The 26,292-nt window shown below is 36.5% G+C and overlaps 1 protein-coding gene across 7 annotated transcripts in view; it reads left to right on the top strand.

The window, feature by feature from the left end:
• Window positions 1-26,292, top strand: part of MPP7 (MAGUK p55 scaffold protein 7) — a 307,798-nt gene that overhangs the window by 238,006 nt on the left and 43,500 nt on the right. For 6 of the 7 annotated variants that reach the window (XM_072825570.1, XM_072825574.1, XM_072825575.1 and 3 more), the window contains one exon: window positions 16,697-16,867. The exons of the other annotated variant lie outside the window; for it this stretch is intronic. In XM_072825570.1, the coding sequence (XP_072681671.1) occupies window positions 16,697-16,867 (171 nt within the window). The remainder of the gene's footprint in view (window positions 1-16,696; window positions 16,868-26,292) is intronic. 7 annotated transcript variants of the gene reach the window in all.

The following is a 26,292-nucleotide window of genomic DNA, read 5'->3' on the forward strand; positions in this document are numbered from 1 at the left end:
TGGTAAAGGATTGAATGTCTTCATGATTTTTTTTTGTGGTTTTTAGAGTGAGTAGGGGTGGGGTGCAGGGTCAGGGGGCAAGGGGGAGACTCCTAAGCAGGCTCCATGCCCAGCCGTTGAGCCTAACATGGAGCTCCACCTCACAACCCTGAGATCATGACCTGAGCTGAAATCGAGTCAGATGCTTAACTCACTGAGCCATCCAGGAGTTACTCCAAGAATTGAATGTCATAAAATCAGAAGTAATTAGTTGAACAAAGCCCCAAAGCAGACTAGATTGGGTGGAGTTGAGACTGTAAGGGTGCTTTAGATTCAAGAACTTAGCATTAGCAGATGAGATTAAGCCTGTGGATACCTCAGGACCCATAATAATGTTTTGGAATAGGCAGAGCTTTGTGCTTCCAGGAGACCATACTACACCACTCAATTACAGATGAAATAGGGCACCATCTGTCATGAATCGTATACAGCCTGGTGGCACAACAGACAATCTTCAGGCCATGTTTGGATAAAAGACTTATTTTTGTTAGTCCCACAAAATTGAGAAATTTTATATAAAAATTTCTGACCCCTTTGACAAAAGATTTGACTAAACTAGGCCCTGGTTCCCTGATGTTACTGACAATTGGAGTTGAGTGACAGCTGACTCTGGAAATATAACTCAAGATGTCTGGTTCCACACAATCTTCACCACTCATTATCTTGCCAGGGCTGAGGTGGGGCCAGTAGACATTCTCCTAACAGCTGTGTTGGTGTTTGTATTGTAACAGTGAAGTATTTCTTGGGTCTCCATGTTCTCCTATGTAGAGAAATGAAAGTGGCCAAAGTGTATTTAAGACCTATGGGAGAAGCTGTTTCTTTGAGGACTGACTCTTGTGCGAAATGGATTTGTGTAAGGCAATTTAAGATTTTTCAACCTGTCTGGCTTCCATAAGCTTTTGAGTTTGCAGGCCCTCAGTACAGATTATAGCTATCCTCCCCATTCAACTTTCACTCTTAGAGAAAATTATCTTTTCCTATGGCAAAAGGAAAAACATGGTTAGTGTGTTTTAATGTATGTGCCTCATGACATTTCATTCTGGCCTAAGTGTTTATTCTTGACACATGCGACAGAGGACTCCAGTAGGTTCACACACCGCAATGTTCACTTAGCTAGAAGTTAAAAGAGTTAAGGGAGTCTAGTAAGATGCCTGAGAAGAGAAGCATAGAACAAAAAAACTTTGTTTTAAAAAAGACTATGAAAGAATAGGATTCATAAACTAACCATGTTTCTGATAAGTTTCTTCTTTTAAAGAAACAATTCAAACTAAGGACCACAGATTTGAAACTGTCTCTTGTAGAATAAAACAAGTTTGATCATATTCTGTTTTTTTATATATAACTTATATTATTATTTTTATACAATTATTTTGTAACTTTGTTGCAAATACATTGAACAATTTGTTATGTGGAATTCAGTTTTTCCTCAAAAAGCCAAATCCTCAAAATGCTTATAGATTTCGTGGATTTTTATTTATTTATTTTTATTTACTTTTTAAGTTTTTATTTAAATTCCAGCTAGTAACATACAATGTAATAATAGTTTCAGTCATACAATACAGTGGTTCACCACTCCCATACATCATCCTGTGCTCATGACAGCAAGTGCCCTGCTTAGTCCCCATCACCTTTTTCACCCATTGCCCCTTCCACCTCCCCTCTGGTAACCATTGGTTTGTTCTCTGTAGTTAAGAGTGGATTTTTAGAAGAGATCTCATAAGTAATATGCTAACACAAATGATAGGTGGTTTTATGGTAGAAGGATTATTTGGTAAACATCTTACAATATACTGTGAGTAATGCTGTGACTTTTTGTTTTTCTTCTTTTTTTTCTCCCCTCAACTAATTGTATCTTTGCCTTTTTTTCTGTCAAGCTCTTTATTTGTCTCTTGTTAGTTTTATGAGCTCTTTCTGTGCCATAAATATTAGCCCTCTCTCTGCTGCACACATTTTTTTCTGATGTTTTGGTTGGGTTTTGCCTTTTTCCATTCCAAGACTCAAAGCATGTAGATATTTATAAGTTTACATTGCCAAATTTGTGAATTGTTTCCTTTGTCTTCTGAGTTTTCTCCTGTATTCCCCAAAATAAAATTTTTAAAGATAATTTTAATTTTAAAATTTTTTACTAAAATAACATGCATGAGGTTAAGCCTATGAAATTGTTACATAATCCTGTTTTGTGGGTCAGAAAACAACAGAACATCAGCAATTTCATATGGTTCTATTTAATAACTTGTTTGAAAAGTTAAATAGTATTTGCAAGTCTTGCAACCCAAAACAAGTGTACCTTTCCCTTTTCCCCTCTAGTCCCACCTCTTCCCTCAAGAGACAACCATTTTAGCTCTGGCTAGCAGTTTCTTCTGGTCTTACATTGATATTTCTGGATTTTTTCCTAAAATTTATTGAATGTTTATTATGTCCTAGGCTGCTCTAGACATTTGAGTTTCAAAGAGATCAAAACAAATACCCTTTCATAGAGCTTCCATATTGCGGGTAGGTTTGGACTAACAACTAAATAAATAATGTAATATCTTAGGTGGTAATAAGTGCTATGAAGTAAAACAAGAATAGGACGATGGAGGAGATAGGGAAATGGGACATTCAGGAAGGCCTCTTTGAAATGGTTGTGTTTGAGCAAAAACCTGAAAAGGAGCCTCATGGGGGACGAGAATTCCAGGGAGTGGGACAGGCATGTGCAAAGATCCTGAGACAGGACTCCAGGGCCTCCGAGGGTCAGGAAGAAGACCAGTGTGAACAAGGGAGGAGTTGACAGGACTTGAGGTTGGCAGCATAACAGAATGGTTGTGGAGAGGAAGGGATTAAGTGGGTTCTTTGGCTTTTAATATTGTGGGATTGGAAATCATTGAAGCGTTCTGAGCAGAGCAATGACATGACCTGACATTTTTAAGGATCACTCGGCTGGTCTGTTGAGAAGGGATAAGGGAGCAAGGGCAGAAACAAGGAGAGCTATGTGGGAATCCAAGCAAGAAATGACTGTGGCTTGAAACAAAATATTCTCTGTGGAGGTAGGGATAAGACATGGAATTCTGAATACAGTTTAAGAGTAAGACTGACAAGATTTTGAGACAGGTTAGAGAATCAAGGATGAAAGTGCCATTTTTGGACTTAGTAACTACAAGGGCAGAGTCACCATTTCCTGAGATGGGAGAGACCATGGAGCATAAGTTTGGGGTGGAGGAACACAAGGATGGTGGTTGGGGTCCCCTGAGTTTGCAATACTCGTGTAGAGGTATTAAATAGGGAACTGGATAGGCAGCTTTGAGTTCAGGCCATTGATTTAGAAGTGGTCAAAGTTAGGTCAAATGTAAAGTCAGGAAGCTGAATGAGATCACCATAGAATGGATGTAGATTTGGGCAAGAAAATAACCGAGAGAGAAGTAAGGAAATACACTCAGAGATATGATTCTTCTAGGAGCCAATAAAAGTAAAGTTTTAGGAAGGGAAAGAGTGATCAAATAAGATGAGGAAAGAGAACTGACTTTGATTTAGCAGTGTGGAAGTTACCAGCAACCTTGATGAACAGTTGGCAGCTTAGTTACATTGAAAAGCATTTGACAAAATCCTTTGGTGATAAAAACTTAACCTAAGAATAGAAGGGAATTTCCTGGGATCCCTGGGTGGCGCAGGGGTTTGGCGCCTGCCTTTGGCCCAGGGCGCGATCCTGGAGACCCGGGATCGAATCCCACATCGGGCTTCCGGTGCATGGAGCCTGCTTCTCCCTCTGCCTGTGTCTCTGCCTCTCTCTCTTTCTCTCTCTGTGACTATCATAAATAAATAAACATTTAAAAAAAAAAAAGAAGGGAATTTCCTCAACCTGATGAAAGGCATCTACTAAAACCCGATAACTAATCTTTTATATATGTTGCTGAATTTGGGTCACTAGTATTTGAGGAATAGACATAATTGGGGTGCAGATTCTCTTTTTTTCTAGTGATATCTTTGTCTGATTTTGGTATCAGAATAATACTGGTCTCAAAAGATGGGGTGGGAGGCATTTCCTACACTTTTTGAAAGCATTTGTAAACTTTGTGTTCATTGTTTTCTAAACATTTGCTAGAATTCACTGGTGAAGCCATCTATTCCAAGGCTTTTCTTTATGGGAAGTTTTTTAACTACTCATTCAATCTCTTTACTTGTTAAAGGTTTGTTCAGATTCTCAATTTTAGTAAGTACATCTCTAGTACTTTGTCTCTTTCATTTAGATTATCTAATTTGTTGGCATCCAACTGTTTATATATTCGCTTATAATCCATTTATTTCTTCTTGGTAACAGTGCCCTCTTTCATTCCTAAATAATTTAGGTCTTCTCTTTTTTTATTGGTTCATTTATGTTAAAGGTTTCCCAGTCTTGTTGATCCTCTCAAAAGAATAAAAATTTGTTTTTAATTGATTTTTTTATTGATCTCTGTTCTAAGAGATGTTAAAATGTTACAGTATTTCTACACTAACTAGGAAATGCTAGTTATTCTAAGATTTTAACATTTCCCTCCTAATCTCTGTATTAGTCAGGCAACCGTGCACACACATCCATACCCACACACACAATCTAAGGTGTTGGCTCACATGATTGTGGAGGCTTCATAAGAAAATCTGCAGGTTAGGCCATCAGGCTAGAGACCCAGGGATGAGTTCAAAGGCAATCTGCTGGCAGAATTCCTTCCTTTGCAGAGGAGATTAACTTTTTTCTCTTCAACTGATTAGATGAGGCCCACCCACATTCTAGGGGGTAATCTGCTTTATTCAAAGTTCACTGATGTAAAAGGTTAATCTCATTCAAAAAATGCCTTCACAGAAACATCTGGAATAACGTTTGACCAAATATCTGAGCACTATGGCCCAGCCGTGTTGGCACATAAGATTAACTGTCATATTCTCCTACACTAAGTATGTCTATGGTAATTATTGCATTGAAGAAATATTTGCCCTTTGGAGATTTGATACTGTCTTTCACATCAATTTCTTCTCTTACTAAAAGAAGTAATTTAAATAGTGCAAGTCAACAAAAATAATTTTGTAACATTTTAGTCACTTTCTGCATATCATACAAATGACCATAGTATCCTGGTGTACATCAAATCCCAATAGATACCACTATTGTTCACACATACGTTGTATGGCCACTGATTTTAAAGACTATCCACATACACAGGATGTGTCTATATCCATCCTCAGCCCTTGGCACCCTTATCCAGTTTTAGGAAAGCCCTGGAAAATAGTCAAGGGAGTTTCCAGAAATTTAGCCCTCTCATGGGAGGGAGTCCTTTTCCAAGGACTACTAAGAAGAATTTCTGAGACTCTGGCATATTTTAGAACCTTACCCTTGCCCCTCATCCACCTTCACATTCTGTATCTCCTGAGTCCACAGAAGGAAAGGAAAAACTGAAGTATCCTACAGGCACAGTACCCTTGGATCAAAAATGGGGCTGCCCAGGATCTCCTGGTAGATGCACAACCACTGTTGATCTAAATCAGACCAGTAGCTCAGTGAATACATTTGATGAATTTCACTTTCTTTGATGTGCATAAAATCAAGCATAAAATAGCATACATAAATAGCCCTTAACCTCATGACCATTACATTTTTGACATCCCATGTCAAAATGATCTAATTCAACTCTTTCAAAAGAAATAAAATTGTAATATCCCAAGAATTGAATGTCTATTCATATAAAAATTATATCATAAAACCATATTTAATCAATATGAATGTATACTGCGTTAGTATGATTCTTACTGATGTGTAACACACCACGTTTCTTAGGGCTTTGTTCATCAATAAAAGAGATTGGGCTGTTATTATTGGAAGGAAGGAAAAGCTCACCGAGTGGGCACTGTAAGTTGTGTTAATTGCATAAAATTTTATGACAATGATATGAAGATAAATTGATAGTATGCTGTAAATATGAAGTACACAAACTGGACCTTTTATTTTTTTATTTTTATTTATTTATTTATTTATTTTAAGATCTTTATTTATTTATGATAGTCACAGAGAGAGAGAGAGAGAGAGAGAGAGATTGAGAGACAGACATAGGCAGAGGGAGAAGCAGGCTCCATGCACCGGGAGCCCGACGTGGGATTCGATCCCGGGTCTCCAGGATCGCGCCCTGGGCCAAAGGCAGGCGCCAAACCGCTGCACCACCCAGGGATCCCCAAACTGGACCTTTTAAAGTTGAATCTCTCTAAGTTAAGAGTTGCCTATTTACCAGGCCTTTTATAGTTATATAAATACATGAATTATTAGGAATAATTCATTTCCTTCCATGAGCTCTTGAAAATTTCATTTAGCTCTGGTGGATGATGTGATGGGAGTGCGTGTGTGCATGCATGTGTGTGTGTGTTGGCTTCCAAAGGGCAATTGTTTCTCAATAGTATAATAGCCAGCTTTGAGGATTCTCTCCTTTCTAATGCAGTACAAAGTAGTTTAAATGAAGAATATTTCCTTTTTACATTGATAAAAATTACAGAATGTTTTTCCTTGGGTTAATTCAGTATTGAAATCTTGTTATAATCAATGAACAACTGCTTATCAGGCATGTGTCTTCAAACATAATTTCTTGCAAATGGTTTCCTGAAAACTCATCAATTTCTTCACCTCTGCATTTGCTGGAGTACTTCATGCATTCTTTTAAAACAAGATCAGTTTTGGGACTTATGTAAGTTTAGACTGTTCTTTTTATTTAATTGAAGTTGTTTACCATGAAGTTCAATATAAACAAAACTGTCCATTTGCTTTTCTTTTTTTTTTTTAAAGATTTTATTTATTTATTCATGAGAGACAGAGAGAGAGAGAGAGAAAGAGAGAGAGAGAGAAAGGGGCAGAGGGAGAAGCAGGCCCCATGCAGGGAGCCTGATGTGGGACTCAATCCAAGGTTTCCAGGATCATACCCTAGGCTGAAGGTGGCACTAAGCCACTGAGCCACCCAGGCTGCCCCATTTGCTGTTCTTTTAAATGTATTTATCTATCTCTACTTCTGTGTGTTTTTTTCTAATCCTTTTTCTTCTTTTTATGTGTGAGCACCATTGATTCTCAACAAGTTGCACTATTTTATAAACCTAGTAAAAATTCCTTTTTGCCCTATTATTGAATTATTAAAGCATGTTTTGTAGGTAAGCACAGCTATGTCAAAAAAATAGTGCCTTAATATTCTCCCCAAAAGTAAAATTTATACAAAAAGAACATTTAGAAGCATTCTTTAAAAAATGGTAGAGCTTCTTTCTTGAACAAGAACTCTGCATAATCTCAACATGTCTGGAATACTACTTGGAAATATTTTCTCTGACAGAAAGAAACCATTCCTGCTTGGAGAATTTTTTGGTTGCATAGGCTCAAATTTAAAAAATATATTAAAAATTTTAAATCCAATTTTCCCCTCTTTTTAGAACTATATTTTTATATTTAATTTTATGTGTGCATACTGTATTTTCTCATAATTTTGAAAGTGTAAGTAAAAACTCATTTCTTTATTAGCTGACTGGCAGAAAATTAAATTCTCATATGGTTTCTCCTTTTTTATGGTAATACTGTGCTGTGCTTTAAAAAATTGTCAGTGGTATCAGAAAAACTTTTTAGGACCTAAGTAATTTTTTTCTTGGAAATTGCATATTGATATATTAGCTCCCATGATTTCATTAGGCACTTTGAGTTTCTATTTTTATTTTTAGCTTGAGATGAGCTGAGTGATTCAAGGGTATTTAGGGCATTTCAGCATTTCTTTAAGTTTTATTGAGAGCAATTTTAAACTGTAACATTCCAGAGATGGATTATGTGTTTGTTTAAAAACCTTGTTCCACTTTATACCAAAATTAACATATGTAAAGTTGGTTAATGTAATCCACAATAATTTTCATGTGTCTTTGATGATTTTTTCCCCCTGAGAGTGTTTTTATAAGATGAATGCAAGAAGCTGACTAACCCACTTCTTCAGATCTCTGTTACTCTTAAAGTTTTGTACTGGCATTTATTTTCAGTTTAAACCTCCTCCAAAGATTATTATCTGCTAATTTGTTTGGCCTTAATTATCCTTAATTGTCTTCGGAACAATTTTATGATTGGTGTATTATGGAAGCATTATTTCAATAATAATTGTCTTAGGACCATATTTACATACACTTTACATGTCAGTTATGATTTATATCATTATAGCAACTTTGGTGTTATGTTGAAAAATGTTTATTTTAATGGAAATTTTCAATGTTTTGTTGGCAGGAGCCTGACACTGTATAATAACTTCCAGCTGCTTAGTTTTTATTAATGTCCACATGAATTTTTTAATCTTCTTACAAAATTCATTTACATTAACATATTTTGTCTTATAACTAAGATACCTACTGAACTATTAAATATTAGCTTTGTCAAATTAATCCAGTGTTTTAAAATGCAAAAAATGATTTTCATACAATGTACAGTAGTTTTCCCAAGTTAAGAAAAGAATCCACCTTTTCATGTATTTAAGGAGAGAAACAAGAATTGAAATGTTTATTTTTATCTCCTTTTAAGGAAGTAAGCAGTTTTCTTGATTGTGTTGGTATCAAATAAATGTATTTTTTACAAAAATCAGGAACTTTAGAGTGGATCCTTCCATCAGTCTCTAACTTTTGAAGTGCCTGCGATCAATATTGCTATTTTAGGATTCAAACAATTTCCCTGAGATGCTGCTTTTCCCATCTACAGACGTCTATAACATTTAAACATTAAAAGCTTATTATTATTAAAAACACTGAAAATATATAATATCTGATGTTATTGGACCAAATTGGCTATATAAAAGAAATGTAACCAAAGATGGAAACTGTCCCACTTACAAATTGTGGGTGATAACCTAGTAGTATTTATTTTCCTTGAATTAACAGAAAGGCAGATGTCACTTCACTCATTCAACGTGTGTGTTTTTTGGGGCTGTGTTGGTATTGGTGATGAGTCACCTTGACTCTGTTGGAGGGTCTTTTGTGTTAAGGGATATTTGTTCATAAAATGATCATGTGTTTTTTATAAAATGTCATCTTCAAGGTCTTAAAGTCTTACAAAAAGTAACATTATTACAATGATAAATATTTACATTGTAGATTCACACTGAAGTTACCTACTTATGGGAGCCAATGGGATAAAATAACAATTTATGGTTTTTAAAAAAGATTCCAGTTTTATTAGTTTGGTTACAAATTTTCAAAACTCTGTTTTTCTCCATCTGTCTTGACCTTTGATACTCTCGACCTTTGATCTTTGGTTCTTATACTATATTCTCATTTTTTAAGAAACCATTTTCCATTATTTTTAGTTTTATTCCTTTTTTAATATTTTAATTATTTGGCTATTTTTAACTCTTGTGATTATAAAAAGGTAGTCTGTTACAATAATCATGTCAAGATATAGAAGACTAGACCCTGCCTCTGAGATATAGTCAAATGTATTTTGTATTATGTGTTGATGTGACACACAAATATATCTTTCAGTAGTGGATTTCATTTGTTCGGTTGTTCATATATTATGAATAATGTGTTTTGTGGGCTTTTTAAAAAAAAATTTCAAATTATTTAACATTCTGGAAAGTTTGAGAAATAGAGCAATAACAATTGCCCACAGTCCTCTCTCCCTAACAGAACCATTTTCTGTTTTCATGCATTTTCTTGCACAGTTTTGTACCCATACCAACTTTTATATTAGTAAAAAAGTAAAACTCATAAGTATGACTATTGTATTCTGTTTTTTTCATTTATTATACCAAATGTATTTTATGGTGCTGTATAGTTTTAGAGTTATAATTTTAGTGGCTTCAACCTCATTTCTTAGTTGAAATGTGAAAAAGTGTAGTGTAAGTTAATCATTCTCATACTTACATCTATGTTGGGTACTTCAAGTTTTTTTTTTTTTTTTTTTTACTGTTGAAAACGTCACTAACATTTGAAATTACAGGATTGATAGGTATAGGAATACTTATCTACAGTATGAAGCTCATTTTAATAATAAATGATTCTTAATTTACATATGTAAGAGTTAAATTTATAGTCTTTGGGTGAATGGTGTTACATAAATAAAATGTAGTTCAGTAGCTTTATAAATGACCAAGTCACAACTCCTAAGTTTAACTTTTTTACTTAAATGTCAGTATTAAATTACAGAACTTCCTAAAAATCTTAGTTTCTGGTCATGAGCTTGTGTTGTGAAAACCCTTAAATTGGTATTTGGGAATATTTCTGTGTCCCCTAGTAGGTTGGGAACTTTTGGAAGGCAGAGACACTATTTTTATATTTTTATATTTTACACATTTTTATATTTTTATATTTTACACATTTTTATATTTTACACATCATCTTGAATATATAGGAATTAAAAAATGTATTTGATTGTATCTGAAAAAAAAGTCTCCCACAGAAAAGAGCTTATAATTTTTAAACCCTAAGATAAACTGCTGGTCCTTTATTTTTTTTCTATTTGCTTATTTCATAAAATAATAAAAGGCTCATCGCTTTTTCTATTACACATCTATGTATTTGGAGTCACATTTCAGACTTGCTTTTTTCTTTCATCATTTAATATTTGAACCAAAGCCTGGGTAATTTTTTTGTTTTGTTTTGTTTTGGGTTTTTACTTAAATTCCAGTTAGTTAACATATAGTGCTAATATTAGTTTCAGGAGTAGAATTTAGGGATTTATCACATAAAACACATGGTGCTCATCGCAGGTGCCCTCTTAACACCCATCCTCCATCTAGCCCATCCCCCACCCACCCCACCTCCCTCCATCAACCCTTAGTTTGTTCTCTATCCTTCAGTCTGTTTTATGGTTTGCCTCTCTCTTTTTTTCCTCTCCATGTTCATCTGTTTTGTGTCTTAAATTCCACATATGAGTGAAATCATATGGTATTTGTCCTTCTCTGACTATTTTACTAAAAGAAGAACCACTTAAACCCAGGGAGCATTCTGCCTACCTTATTGGGTTGCTGTGAGAATTAATGAATTAATCCACATAAAGGCTTCGAGGGGTGTCTGGACCTAGTAAGTTCTCAATATGTATCAAGTACCACCATCATGACTTCTGTTTTTTTAGTATTGGTATCATCAGTAAGAGAATTCTCTAAACTCATACTAAGAATCACCTTTCTGGGTTTTGGGGGTTTTTTGGGGGGTGCGGGTCATGACATAATAATAAACCATCTGGTACTTTAGTACAAAGTATGTGTCAATATAAAGGAGTGAAAGGATTGCTCAAGAAGTATTTTTAGGACCACTGGTTAATTACTTATGAAAATATAAAGTTACAGCCTCACCTCACAAGTTTGATCTCAGCTGAGTAATTCCAGATGGGATAAAAAGAATAATTAAATCCGTGCAACCCATTTTTTTTAATTTAAGAAAATATAGGTGACTATTTATCAGACTCAAGGATTGGAAAGTCATAAAAAACAGTGGGAGAAATCACAAAAGAAACAGACTCAGATACATAAACATTTTAAATTTCTTCAAAATGGAAAATTGAAAATCTTAAAAGTGTTGGCAACAAATTAGGGCCAAGGGCTGTGACCTTAAAAGACACATGTATGTGTATGTATTTATGAAGACCCTAATCAAAAAGTGATCAAAATGCATTAACCAGCAAATCACAGAGGTAATAAGAAATGCAGATGGGTAATAAATATGAAACAAGGGTCAACTCCAGTAACAGTGAAGATGAAATGACATAAAATTTTTCACTTGTCAAGTCACTGAAAACTTCAAGGTAATGAGAGGTCTTCTTATGAGAGACTGGTAACAGGGGTCATTGTGCTTTCTGCTTGTGCAAATGTACACTGGCATTCACTGATCTGAAAAGTGGACAAAATCTAAGCCTCTGGCGGCGTCTCCCTGTGAAATAATCAGCGACATGGAATAAAGGGTATGTTCAGGGACATTTACTGCAATCTTGAAATACGGAGCAAAAAACAAGCAACCTTTTGCTTTGATAGTAAAAAATACTTTAAATAAAGCTTTGCAATCATATGCTGAGTTAACAAGTGATCATAAATTATTTCTCCTCGAAAATATTGGGTATAAGTGTCTCCTTGTGATCAGGGGGCTGACCTGCAGCTGCAGGCTTACTGTAGAGTCACTTTCCTATGGTCATCATGTAAACGCGTCGTTCCTTGGGAACACACAATCTCTAACAGCTGTGGGGAAGCTCACTGGGAAAAGCCTGTCAGTAAAAATCTTGAGCCAATTATAAATTACAAAAATGTGAAATATAAGGAAAAATATATTTCGTGTAAAACTGTTGCCTTAGTCCAAATGTCTTGTTGCTGTTCCTTTTTCCCTCCCTTTTTCTTTGTTTTTTGTTTTGTTTTGTTTTTTTGTTAAAGCCAGCTCTTGGTAAGACTGGAGCATTGAAAATGCACTGGGATTAAGTAAAATTCTAGGTTATTTATTCACGTTTACCTGAACGAACCCTTTGCTTACTTTCAGTTTAAGGATATGTCTTTAAATCTTCCTTTTAAGAAGAGAACCACATAAAAGCGGAGGGAAGGGACTGCCTCTCCCTGACACACAGTTAAGTCTCCTTTAAGCGTAGACTCAGGAAGGCGTGTGCCGGCACATCGCTCATTAATGCGACCCAGGGTTGAAAATTAGAGTCCTCAACCACCTCAAATGGCACATTTATTGGTTCCTCTGGGAATTTATTTTTTTGTGAGGGAGGCTTATCTTGTGTATTTATGTGTATGGGTGATACAAATGTGGAACATAAACAGGTATCTGTGGATCAGGAGAGTAAGAAGACATAAGAGAAGGATACTCTTTAAATTTAAATATTGTACCAGAAATAACATATATCCCTAGAAAGAGTATCTGGGGGGATGGGGGGAGTGAAAGGATAGTGCATCCTCAATTTTTCTGCTGTGTTTCTTTAAAATGCTTTACTACTTTAATAGGGTACTTTTAATATTTAACATTTAAATCTGGCTTTAATTTTAATATGAAATACTCTTTATATTTACATACTGCTAATTTATAACAGCTAATTAAAAAGTATGAATAAGCCCCTTATTTTTCCCTTTCTTGCTAGACTGTGTGCTTGGGAATACAGGAAGGTATATGGTCCTGACTTCCAGGTACTTATAGTTAGTTGGAGACAATTAGGTGCTAATCTGTACCTAATCTATGTTGGTATTTACCGGATGCCCGATACTGGGCCAAGTGCTTTATATGAATTGTTTATTTAATCCTTAACAACCTGATGAGGTTGATACTGTAATCCTCATTTTAAAATTGAGAAATGAGCCACAGAGAAGTTTTCTAAAAGTTGGCAAATCCTATAGCTGGTAAGTGTCAGGATCTAGATGCTGCTCTGGGTCAGACCTAGCTACCCCTGGTCCTCATTTTTTTTTCTTAAGATTTTATATATTTATTTTAGAGAGAGAGTACATGATTGGGGCGGGAAGAGCAGAGGGAAGGGGAAAGAATCTCAGGCAGACTCTGTGCTGAACGCAGAGCCTGAAGCAGGGCTGGCTCCGATGACCCTGAGATCACAACCTGAGCTGAAACCAAGAGTCAGATGCCTAACAGACTGAGCCACCCAGTGGCCCCTGGTCCTCAGTTTTTAACATTTGGTACTCCTGCTACTAGAGGTGGTGTGGTGACCTGACTGCCATTTTTCCTCTGTTTTGTAAGCGAGCGTACTGGGTTAGGACACTTCACTACATGTGGGTGGGAATTCCAGTTGCTCAGTCATTGCCACCTGGAAAACTGACTTGAATGAGATCAGGACCGTGTCATGGTGCATGGGCAACTGCAGTCACATCTGCATCCTCTGTGGCCAGGGAGCAAGGATGGAGAGGGCCCAGTGTTCTCCACGGTTTTTTCCAGCTCTGTGCCTTGGTGTATGCACTGTTTTGTCATTAAGTCTGCCTCTTAGAATTTTCTTTTATGGAAAACACCAAATGTGCCCTGTTTTCTTTGTTGAAATTTACAATAAGAAAATGAAACAGGAATGAAGTAGGGTTTTGTTATTGCCCTTTTCTAAAGAGATTTTTTTGAGAGAAAGAGTGAGCATAAGAGAAGGCAAGCATGAGCAGGGGGTAGGAAGAGAAGGAGAAGCAGACGTAGCAGGGAGCCAACAGACTCAATCCCAGGATCCTGGGATCATGACCTGAGCCAAAGGCAGATGCTTAACCTACTGAGCCACCCAGGCACCTACCTTTTTAAATTGCTTGAATTTATAAAACTTTTATCAAGCACCTATTCTGTACCAAGCACAGTATAACTAATATCACCAAACCGTCCTATGCTCCATAGTCCCCATCTTTGATGTCCAGAGAGGCTCACATCAGAAATCTGATTACCTTCACTCTTACCCCACTATCTCTTTATTGTTTATAATGAAAGCAAAAACTTCCATGAACTGTAAAAATTCAATTAGAATGTAAACCCTTTCACTGAAATCCAGGATTTAGCTGGGATTCATGGCTCAGAAATTTGTCACTTTTGGACTTCATTTGCTTTGGATGAAGCATTTATGTTCCGGTTTGGTTTATTCCTGGGCTGTAAGTCCATAGTGCTTTGAGGAAAACCCTCCTCCATACAAGGAATAACCGTGAAGGAATTTCCAGTTCTACCTGCCTATCCTTTAATTGCCTTCCATGAGACAAGAACCATGGGAACCTGAAATCAGAACACTATGAAATACCAGCATTGAAGAGTGAAAATAGCTAATGTGTAATTTCTACGCTAAACCAGAAGCCATCTTAAGCTGGATTCCAGAATGAGCCAGCAGTCACGGGTGACAGGGTCAGATGGTGTAACTCATTTCTGCAAATCGATGAGAGAAAGTTGTCTGAGAAGCAGTGCGCTCGAGCCCTGGGAGTGGTTGTAAGGATCCTCCCCACTTCTGCTGTGGCATTGAGAAGACTCCCATGCCAGGGAACCCTTTTCCTGTGTTCTCGTGAGTCTTTCCCAATATCCTAAAGACCAAGAAATAATAAAAGGCTTTCCTATGACCCTTTGTAGAGAAGTAGTTTGAATTCTCCCTGCCCGGGTGGTTTTAGAACTGACACGTGTTCTTCATCCTAGGGCCAAGTTGGCACATTTCTCCATTTGCTCCCCTGAATCTCCTCCTCCTCTGAGAAAAGCCAGTGTTTTATCCCTTGTCCTGTTTGCCTTTTCCTCTTTGCCTTTGAGAAGAGCGCTTTAGAGTGATTAACTCTCGGCTCAAATCCTTTGTAAATCTGTCTCTCAAATAATCTGAGTACCTCCTCAAAATGAGGCCACAGCACTATATACTATCCGATGAATCTTTTATCACCCCATTCTTAATATCTTGGCTGATTTTTATGAAACTGTGAATCCATAAAGTGAGTGCTATCACTTCATGGTCATTGATTGTTTTTTAATATTGGCCTTTATTTGAATCCTTCTAATTTCTTAAATGCAGCGATAGTATTCTTTTTCATTATGGTCCCTAGAATTCACATACATCAGTATTAATATTCTTGCATTTTATTGTAAAATACTTCTATTAAAAATTACTACTTATCAAATTTGATCAATATTCTTTTCCAAGAGAACATATTTTTATATACTTAAAATGTTCTTTGTACCATGGATATGGTATATATGAATATATATAATGTTTCAATAAGCAGAACTGTTTTCCTTAAAGTCTGAATTTTGAGGATTAGGTCAAATAAATTACTGAATTTATACTGTGTGTATGGATGAAATCATACTGTGTATGATGAACACCACTATCCTAGAAAGGAAATAAATATCATACAATGCAGCGACATGAAGAGCCAGCAGAATGAAACTGGGGTTGACTGGGACAAAGAACCTTTGCCTCAGCTTTTTAAACCCATATGTTAAATGGTAGCCATGAGCTGGAGAAGGCTCTTTAAGCATTCAAATCTGTTGAAGTGCTTTTACAGTTATTTTAGGGAAAGACCATATCATCTGCTAATATCAATTATGGTCTTTCCCTAAAATAGCAATTGAGACTATGAATTTTATTTCCAAATTTCATTAGGCTTCAAATGATAAAACCGTACACTTTACATAGGAGAAAAAGAACCTGGACTTGGTCATTTACTACCCCTGCTGGAGTCTTATAAAAGAGCTTGCTCTTCATGACAGGCTGTATAGGCGAGTTTGACACTGAGCTCTCCCTAATTTAGTTTCCTTTTTATTGAACAATAGATGCTTGTCTATGCCACAGGTATGTTGTTAGGTTATGCTTAAAATGCACTATAAAATATTCTAGTATTTATGAATGAGAAAATTCGTCATTTATATTTTAAATGTTTTTACAGTGCTTTTAACTTTTTGTTTATCAACTGTGCTCAGTCAGTCCATAATAAATTATGATTTCCCGCTTATTTTGCTTTGTTATGTGGGTTCTTTACTCACTGATTTCTGAAAAAACTCTTTATGGCTTGGAACCTAATAAAATTTATATTATTATAACTATAAAATAAATGTTTGATGATTCTCTTATAAAATGATTGTTTTAATGGAATTGTGTAATATTTTTGTATTTCCTCTTACTAAATGTACTTGTGACAATATTCTCTTTCATAAAATCCAATCCCACTTTGAGGATTTTTTAAATTTTTGTTTCTTGGAGAGTTTCTTTTTTTGGTTCTCATTCTTTAAAAAAAAATGTTTTTTCTTGTAGCTGGTTTTAGGAGAAGTTTTCGTCTTAGTAGAAAAGATAAGAAAACAAATAAGTCCATGTATGAATGTAAGAAGAGTGATCAGTATGACACAGCTGATGTGCCCACATATGAGGAAGTGACACCGTATCGGCGGCAAACGAACGAAAAATACAGACTTGTTGTCCTGGTTGGTAAGTGTGTCTTTTGTGTTAATTTTGACAAAACAAGCGAGATAGTGGGGCACTTGGGTGGCTTAGTGGTTGAGCATCTGCCTTTGAGTCGGATCATGATCCAAGGATCCTGGGATCGAGTCTCACATGGGACTCCCTGTGGGGAGCCTGCTTCTCCCTCTGCCTATGTCTCTGCCTCTCTATCTCTCATGAATGAACAAATAAAATCTTTTAAACAACAACAACAAAACAAGTGAGGTAGTAAGAATTTAACTTCAAAGAGCATGGTGCTTGAAGATTTCAAGCCAAATGAAATGAAAGACATTTTCAGTCTTTTGTACTCATATGGCATTCATGAGACATAAGACATATGTGAAGAATGGTATTGACATTTTAGTGGGACCTCTGAAAGAGGGGGGATAGCAAACACGTCTCAATAAGTTAAGTAAATTGGGGTAACTAAATAATAGAAACAAATATTTTTTAATATAACCCAAATTTCTTTTAAATCATTTTGAGGGAGTAGCCACAGTAGAAGCTTCTTATGGCATTTAGGCCTTCAGTGAAATAAACTATTTCAGCAGAGTACTAGGATATTTACAGCTGAAGAGTCATTAACTAATGAAACTGCTTAAAGTAGTTAATAAATATATATAGTGATTTCCACAGACATTGGCTGGTTTGACTCATTTTCACATTCTAGCATCTGTCCTGACCAGACTTCATAGACATGCGCAGTCACAGCCTCCATGTTACTCCATTCACCTCATCCCAGTTTGCATTTTTTAAAAAATTTAGTGACAGGTAATTAAAACCGATAATTGGGGGTGAGGGTGGGGGGGAGGAAAAGAGAAATGAAGGAGTTTAGTGTCTCTTATTGATTATTCCTTTATAAACTGAAGATGACCATTAGGGGATGAGAATAAGTGGAAAAGCTAAAGAATCATCCCTTCTATTGACGTGGAGTCCTTTGAAAGGTTACAGCACAGGGATGGTGGTGATGAGACAGAAATGATGCAGTTTCCCACACCCGATGTGATCTCTAGCATCATCAGATGTTCACATCATTGGGATTATTTAGAAAAACATGTACTTCAGAGTTTCCCATATTAACAGTGCCCCCTTCTAATCTATGTATATGAAAGCCCCCCCGCCAACACCTCCTGGAGGAATATTCTCCATAGATTTCTATGTTTACTGTAAGAGCCTTCAGTGCCTTGGCTTTCGGTCCCTGTAGAATAGGCTAATGAGAATATAAGCATTCCCTGGTTCTAAATCTTTTTGTGTCTCACAGGGGGTACTTGGACCTCCTGCTCCTCTCTACCCCATTGTCCTTCCCAGTACCCATCTTAGCAGCATGTCTTCTATCCCATAGCATATTTTACTCTTCAGCCAAGGTCTGCTTCTCACTCGAAGATAGAGACATACCTTGTGATAAAAAGTCAAAGAGAACACAATTTCCTGTTTCCCCTAAATCTAGATCTCCTCTGTAGGCAAAGAGTTACTGTTATGACTGTGCTACTTTTGGTTTCCCTGGGGGGTGGGATCTAAGTGAAGGAGGCAAGTAGAATAAACTTTGCTCTTTTTTTTCTTCCCATAGGTGCTAACCTCCAAGGTGGGGAAGGAAAGATAGCATAAGATAAACTATGGGTCTGAATAGGAATGCAGGAAATAATACAAATAAATCAGTCACAAGCAACTAAAGATGATTGATGGTTATGAAAAAGAAATATTCACTCCCTAGAATCTTCCAAAGGAAAAGGGGATACGGGAATGCTGACCTCATACAGGTTAAGGCAGCCATGCAGTTCTGTTAAATGACATCTATGCAGATGTCATCATCTCTCCCTGCAGTTCGTTAAGGAAATTCTTAGTACCTTTTTTTCGTCGATGCCTTGAATTTTTTTTATGTAGATAATCTTGTTATCTGTGATCAAAGACAATTTTATTTCTTTTTTGTAGGCATTTTATTTTATATTCATCTTGTATTCTCTCCTCACTGTAGGCTCTCCAGTATCATGATGAATGAGATTGGTGAGAACATCTTTGCTTTGTTCTCAGTCTTAGGGAGACAGAAAGTACTCAGTCTTTCACCATGAAGTATAATATTAGATGTAGGGTCTTTTTTTTTAATAAAAAAAAACAAAAAAATAAAAATAAAAATAAAAAAATAAAATAAAAAAACCCTGCCCTTTACCAGGTTAAAAAATACCCTTCTATTATTAATTTGCTGAGAGTATTTACCATGAATTGATTAATTGATGTTAAATTCTGTCAAATGGATTTTTTTTCTGCATCTGTTGACATGATTATATGGTTTTGCTTATTTGATCTATTGAAATGGTGACTTGCATCCATTTTATTTTTGTGTATTGAATGAACTTTGCATGATGTATTATTCTTTTGCATAGCATTAGATTCAGTTTGCTGCTCTGTAGTTTTCTTAGAATGCTTTTGTCTAGTGTTTATCAAGATAATGCCATATTCTTAAAATGTGTTGGGGAGTGTTTTCTCCTCTTCACTTTTCTGGGAGAGCCTTTGTAGAATTAGTATTATTTTCCTCTAAAATGTTTGGTAGAATTACACAGTAGAACCATACTGGCATCCTTTTGGGGAGGTTTTTAACTGCAAATTTAATTTCTTTTTAAAAATGAAGAAGGAGAAGAGAAGGAAGGAAGAAGGAGAGAATGTGTGAGAGAGGGCATCTTTGTATCTTTATACACACGCACACACACACATAACTATTCAGATTATCTTCTTGAATGAGATTTGGCAATTTGTGTCTTTGAAAGAATTTGTTTCACCTCAGTTACCAATTGTATAAGATAAAGTTGTTTATAATTTTCCCTTATTATCCTTTAACTCTCTGTAAGGTCTGTAGTAATGTCTCCACTTTCATTTTCATTATGGGTAATTTGTCTTGACTCTTACATCAGGTACGTATTGCTGTATAACAAGTTTTTGGAGTTCTTTTGTTGGAATTACAGGAGTCAAAGTTTAAGTGTTCACAATCTGTACATAGCTTCAGTTTAGTACAAACTTAGTGACCTTAAAATAGCACATACTTACTATCTGAAAGTATCTGCAGGTCAGAATTTGGAGAGTTTGAGCATGACTTAGCTAGGTTGTCCTCTGCTTCAGGATCTCTCATAAGGCTATACTCAAGACTTGGCCAGAAGTAGGTATCTCAGTTTGAATGCTAGACCAATAAAGGATTTACTCCTGAAACCATTTGGTTTGGCAGAGCTCATAACCCACCCTCAGTTCCTTGCTCTCTGGGCCTCTGCAACATGGTAGCTTTATCAGAGTGTATAACCTGAAAAGGCAAAGGAACAGAACATTCCATATTTTGTTGGTTAGAAGCAAATCACAGGTTTTTCCCACAATCAAGGAGGTGGAATTGCACACAAGTGTGAAAAACAGAAGAGTGGTGATCATTTTTGGCCTTCCTAGAGTCTTCCTGCCTTAACTCTTTTTCTAATTTATTGATCTTTTATAACAGCACGTGTACATTTAAATTCTTTTCTATTTTTCTTTTCTCAATTTTTTGCTTTTTTTCTCAATGTTTTGTTTTTCTTTTCTCAATTTTTGAAAAGATTTTATTTATCTATGAGAGAGAGAGAGAGAGAGAGAGAACCAGCAGGCAGAGCAACAGGCAAAGGGAGAGGGAGAAGCAGACTTCTCGCTTAGCAGAGAGAAGGACATGGGGCTTGATCCCAGACCCCTGGGATCATGACCTGAGCTAAAGGCAGATGCTCAACTGACCGAGCCACCCAGATGCCCCTCTTTTCTCAATTTTGTTGATTTGTGTTATTATTTCCTTCCTCTGCTTACTTTGGACCTAGTTTTCTTTTTTTTCTTGTTTTATGAAGTTAAATCTTAGACTGTTGACTAGAAACCCTTATTTAAAAAAATTAGGTATTAGTAAACTTAAATTTAAATTTCCCTCTAAGCACTGCAGCCTATCATTTTTGATCTGTTGTATCTTTATAACATATCACTCAGATCACAGTATTTCCTAATTTCCTTTGTGATTTCTTTGATCCACAAGTTGTTTAGAACGTGTTATTTAATTTCCAAATACTTGAGGATTATCCAGATATCTTTCTGGTATTGATTTCTTGTTTAATTTCATTGTAATCAGATAATATGCTTTGTATGATTTTAGTTCTTTTAAATTTATCAGATTTTTTTTTTTTGTCCAGAAATCTGGTCCGTGTCCTCAAGTGTTGTGTGTGCACTTATAAAAAGTGTATTCTGCTGTTGTTTGATGGAGTGTTTGATATATGTTAAGTTGGTTGATAATGTTATTTAGAACTTCCGTATTCCTAATTTTTTGTCTACTTGTTCTGATAACTGTTGAAAGGGGAGTGTTAAATTATCCATAGTGGTAGATTTGTCTATTCCTCTTTTCACATACGTCAGCTTTTACTTAGGATATTTAGAAGCTCTGTTAAGTATATGTATATTCAGAAGTGTTATATTTTCTTAATGAATTACCTTCTTATTATGTAATGTCCTTTTTAATCCCTGGTAACATTCATTGTTCTGACATCTGCTTTGTGTGATATTTGACATAGCCACCACTTAAGTTATCCTTTGCTAATTGTTTGCATGATGTATCTTTTCCTGTCCTTTAATTTTAACCCATCTATGTGTTTATTATTAAAGTGAGTTCATTTTTTACAGATAGCATAGTCTTGGGTCTTGTACTTATTCAGTCTGATAATCTACATCTTTAATTGGTATGTTTGGACCATTTATATTTAATATAAACTCATATGGTTGAATTTAGGTCTATTATTTTTATTTTACTTTTGTTTTCTGTTTATTACTTCATTTTTTTTTTGTTTTTCTTGCTTGCCTTCTTTTGGGTTATTTCACTACTATTTTTTTCTTATTTGACTTTAATATAACTGCTGATTTTTTGGCTTTACCTCTGCATGTAATTATTATTTGTTTCTGATTTTTTTTTAATCTTTGATTTTCAGCAGTTGGATTATGATGTATCTATATGTGCTTTAGTTTGAGTTTAATATGCCTGAGTTTACTGAACATCTGAAATCTATAAATTTATGACTTTCACCAAATTTTGGAAAATTTGGGCCATTATTTTTTGAGTTTTTTGTTTGTTTTTTGTGGGGGTTTTTTGGGCCCTAACCTCTTTTCCCCCTACTTTTGGGACTGCAATAGCACATGAGTTAGAGTCTTTAGTAGTGTCTCACAGGATCCTGAGTTTTGATTATTTTTTTTTTCTAGTGTTTTTGTTTTTCAAAATTGACATTTTCTTTTGGTCTGTTCAAGTCTCTGACTCTTACCTTCATCATCACTGTTTTGCTATGTAACCTACAAACCAAATCATTAGATTTCATATATTTTATTTTTTTTCAATTGTGAAATTACCAATTGTTTTCATAGTTTTTGTTTATCTGATAAGAATGTGATTTTTACATTCAGGTGTGTTTAGTTTTGTCTCATGAAGCTTAAGATAGCTTCTTTATCATTTTGGGTAATACTAATGTTAGGCTCATCTTGTGGTTGGCATCTATCGATTGTATTTTTTTTTTTTTTTGAGAATCCATCATCTTTGTGCATTGAATAATTTTTTTTCTGTATCCTAGAAATTTTCAACATTATTTTGTATAGACTTTGGATCTTACTATATTCCTCTGGAAAACGTTAAATTTTTTAGCAGGCTGTCAACCTGATTAGGCATAGTCTCTTTGCCTCAGTTCAGTTTTCAGGTCTTTGCTGTGCTGCTTTGGGTCTCTTTCTTGCACACGATGTTTGTGTTAGCCAGAGAGTCATACAGTGGTTTAAATCTTAGTTGTGCTCTTTGGGTTTACCTCACTTCTGCACAGCTTAGGGGTGAGCCCACAATTTTTATGAGGTCTTAGCACAATCCTCTTCAAGCTCTGAATGAAGACTCGTCCTCTGGACAAAGCCCAAGAACAAAGAAAAACAGGGAAACTTCATCCCCTTGGGGATCACCTCTCCAGGTTTGACATCCTTCTACATCTGCCTGCTTTTGTTTGCTTTTCAGAGTCTTCAAGTTGTTGCTGTGTGCTGTCCAGAGGTTTTAATTGTGATCAGTGCAGGAGTCAGATTATAGTGTGCTTACCCCACTGAGTGGAGCTACAACTCCCCCAAAGCTTTCAACTCCTCTCACAGATACAATTTGCCACTTGGCACTGGTGTATCTTAATCAGTCTCCTTGAAGTTGAGTGATATGACCCTAACTATCATATCTCTAAGTTTTAAAGGGTTATCAGGACAGAATACCACAGGACCATCTGGACTACCTTTTAGTAAAATTATGCTCCTAGAAATATGTATCACAGCATTCTTTTGTCAGCCCCAAGTCACAGAATGATCTCAGGTATTTTGGATGCTGCGTTACATGAATGCTTGTTTTCTGGGTCTGCAATCACTGAACCAAAATTCATCTGGCTGAAATCTTCAGTGAAGAGCTTATTTTTTTTTTTTTTTGAAGAGCTTAATTGTATGCTTTTAAGTTGCCCTAAATCCCTTTTGCCTGTTGATCTTTGAGCTTCTGGCACCTGATTCTGGATTGAACATGGACTCTGTCCTGGGGGCCTCAGGCCTTACTTTCTGACAAACTACTGCCTGCTCTTCTCACTATATTTTTACATTCCTGGCAGGAACATATAGTCTTTTTTTTTTTTTTTTTTTTTAAAGCCCTGTGATGTCTCTCATACTGTGGCGACTGTTCTTTCTCTGTCTCCTGCTTGGAATTCCTTACGTTTCTTACGCCTGGTTCTCAGAGATTTCCTCTGTATCTCCCAACAGGAGGGTTGCCCTCAAGATATTCCTCAACTGGAGATGCTAAATGTTGACCTGTCCAGTGGTGAAGCCAGTGAGGATCCCCAGTTCCTTTGTCCTGTGCTTTTCTCCCTACTCATGTTGCCTTACTCTTTGGACTTTTCCAGCCTTGAGTTAATTAATTGTATTATTTCAATGACAACCAAATACCCCTTTTTACTACTTATGTTTCTCTACCAGTAAAATCTAACTGTAATGTTTCATCATGCTCTGCAGTTCCTGATGGCTTTCAAACAGTCCCAACCGAGTTTTTAGTCTATCTTTTTCTCATGCGGGTCCTATCCTTCCTCTTCCGTGTGTAATAACAGTAACCAAAATGTATTGCCAGGCATTGAGTTAAGGGCTATGCTCTTATTATTTTCATCCAGTCCTCATCATGAGTACGAGGTACATACTCATATTATCCCTCCCCGCCCCCCCAAAGAAACTGAAGCACAGAGAGGAGAAGTAAGTTACTTTGCCCAAGCTCATGCAGCTACTTAGTAGTGGAGCTGATTCATACCTAAATTCTTCAAGACCCAAACCTTCTTTATTTTTTTTTAATTTATTTATGATAGTCACACACACAGAGAGAGAGAGAGAGAGAGAGAGAGAGAGGCGGAGACATAGGCAGAGGGAGAAGCAGGCTCCATGCACCAGGAGCCCAATATAGGATTCGATCCCGGGTCTCCAGGATCGCGCCCTGGGCCAAAGGGAGGCGCTAAACCACTGCGCCACCCAGGGATCCCCCAAACCTTCTTTAACTGGAGCCCAAGGGTGCAAGAGAACCTGGCTCTATGAGTCCCAAACAGACCAGACTTGGCCACTTACCACTGACAAAATCCAGAGGCAGAGAGAGAAAGGAATTTATTTCAGTGAGGCCAACACTGGGAAGATGTGAACTAACATCTCAAAGACTGTCTCCAAAGTGCTGAAAATACTTCTAGGTTTATATAAGAGACATGTGGGACACAGGTCAGTGGGAATATGCAGGTGGGCAGTAAAGAGCAGGTCGATCATTGTCTTGGAGTCAATCATGCAGGGTTTTGCTGGTATCAGGGCCCTCCGCTAATGCTTGAGGGGCAGTTTGGGTTCCCATGATGGATACTTTGCCTCAGGTCTTTTGCCTGAGTTAAAAGAGGTGTTTAGGGGCTCCTGGGTGGCTCAGTCAAGCATCTGACTCTTGATTCTGGCTAGGTTATTATCTCAGGATCATGGGATCTGGCTCCAGGCTCAGCAGGGAATCTACTTGAGATTCTCTCTCCCTCTGCCCCTTCCCCCACTTCTACACACACACAGTCTCTAAAATAAATAAATCTTAAAAGAAAAAAAGTTTAAAAGATAGGTCAAAATGGAGGTAAAGTTGGGGCACCTAGGTGGCTCAGTTAGTTACACAACTGACTTTTGATCTCAGCTCAAGTCTTGTTCTTAGAGTCATGAGTTCAAGCTCTACAGTGGGGCTTAAGTAAGCCTGGAGCCTACTTTAAAAAAAAAATGGAGGCGAAGTCTTCTTTCAGATCCCCACTGTCAAAATACCATTTTATTTCTATGGAGGGAAAAGGGATAGTGGTCATTTGCCCTGTAGCTACTTCCTACTGATCAGGGATGACATAGGGATTTTGGAATGGAAGATTTTGACAGGGTGGGAGAATTTCATTTCTTGAGTCTCTCCTGAAATATACAGTAAGGTATCTCCATGCTGGTATGAATAGCATGGGCTCCTGCTTGACAAATACAAAAAGTCTAACCACAACCAAAAAGAGAAACGGCAAGAAGTATAGCAGTGTTTAGCAGAGCATATTTCCATTTAGGAAGAATCGAATTTAGTCGACTGCTAAAAGGATCTAGAACCAGGGCATCTATAATGATGATGTATTTAAATCTTTCATGGCTTCAGACACATTCTTTGAGTAGTTTGGAATATATATACAAAATTCTGCTTTAATGAGAACACAGATTCCTCCTTGGGCTGCAGTCAAAATACCAAGAGCCATCTGGTTTTGAAGGACGACTTTTTGACTTCATGTGGTTTCATCATTTAGGAGAGTGACTGTGTGCCGAGTTTGATTAAAGATGGCTGCTGTATGCTTGACCAAAGCCTCTACTTGTAATTCTACATCAACAGAGGTGGCTTCTGGGACAGCTATATGGCTAACTGATAAAATAATAAAGAAAACCTCTTTGCCTAATACCTACCTTTAACAATATCGCAATTATGAGGAATCACTGGCAAGTGGTAGACATCCCAGGAGATACAGGCATCCATCATAACGTCATAAGTGCATTGTCCAATCCCATCATAAGGAAGGGAGGGCCACCTTTCCATAACCCTTAGCTAACCCTATGGAGTAGGGTACACTCTGTCTTTTGAGGAGTGGTTTTGCCATTCCAGCCCCTTACCGGGATGTATTAAAACTTTAGGGATTTCATATAATTTCTAGAACAGTTATAGCATTTACCCATAGGATATAACCTAAGACAGTTTATCATTGTTTGTTTGACAGTGATTCCCATCTAACTCAACATACCACGTAACTTAACATATAGGCCTAATTAGTCAAGAAGACTTTGTTTAGAATTTGAAGAAATTTGTTAAAAACCTCAGGTTTTAGAGCACATACCTA

Source organism: Canis lupus, chromosome 5, assembly GCF_048164855.1.
Source record: "Canis lupus baileyi chromosome 5, mCanLup2.hap1, whole genome shotgun sequence".
Taxonomy (NCBI): Eukaryota; Metazoa; Chordata; class Mammalia; order Carnivora; family Canidae; genus Canis; species Canis lupus.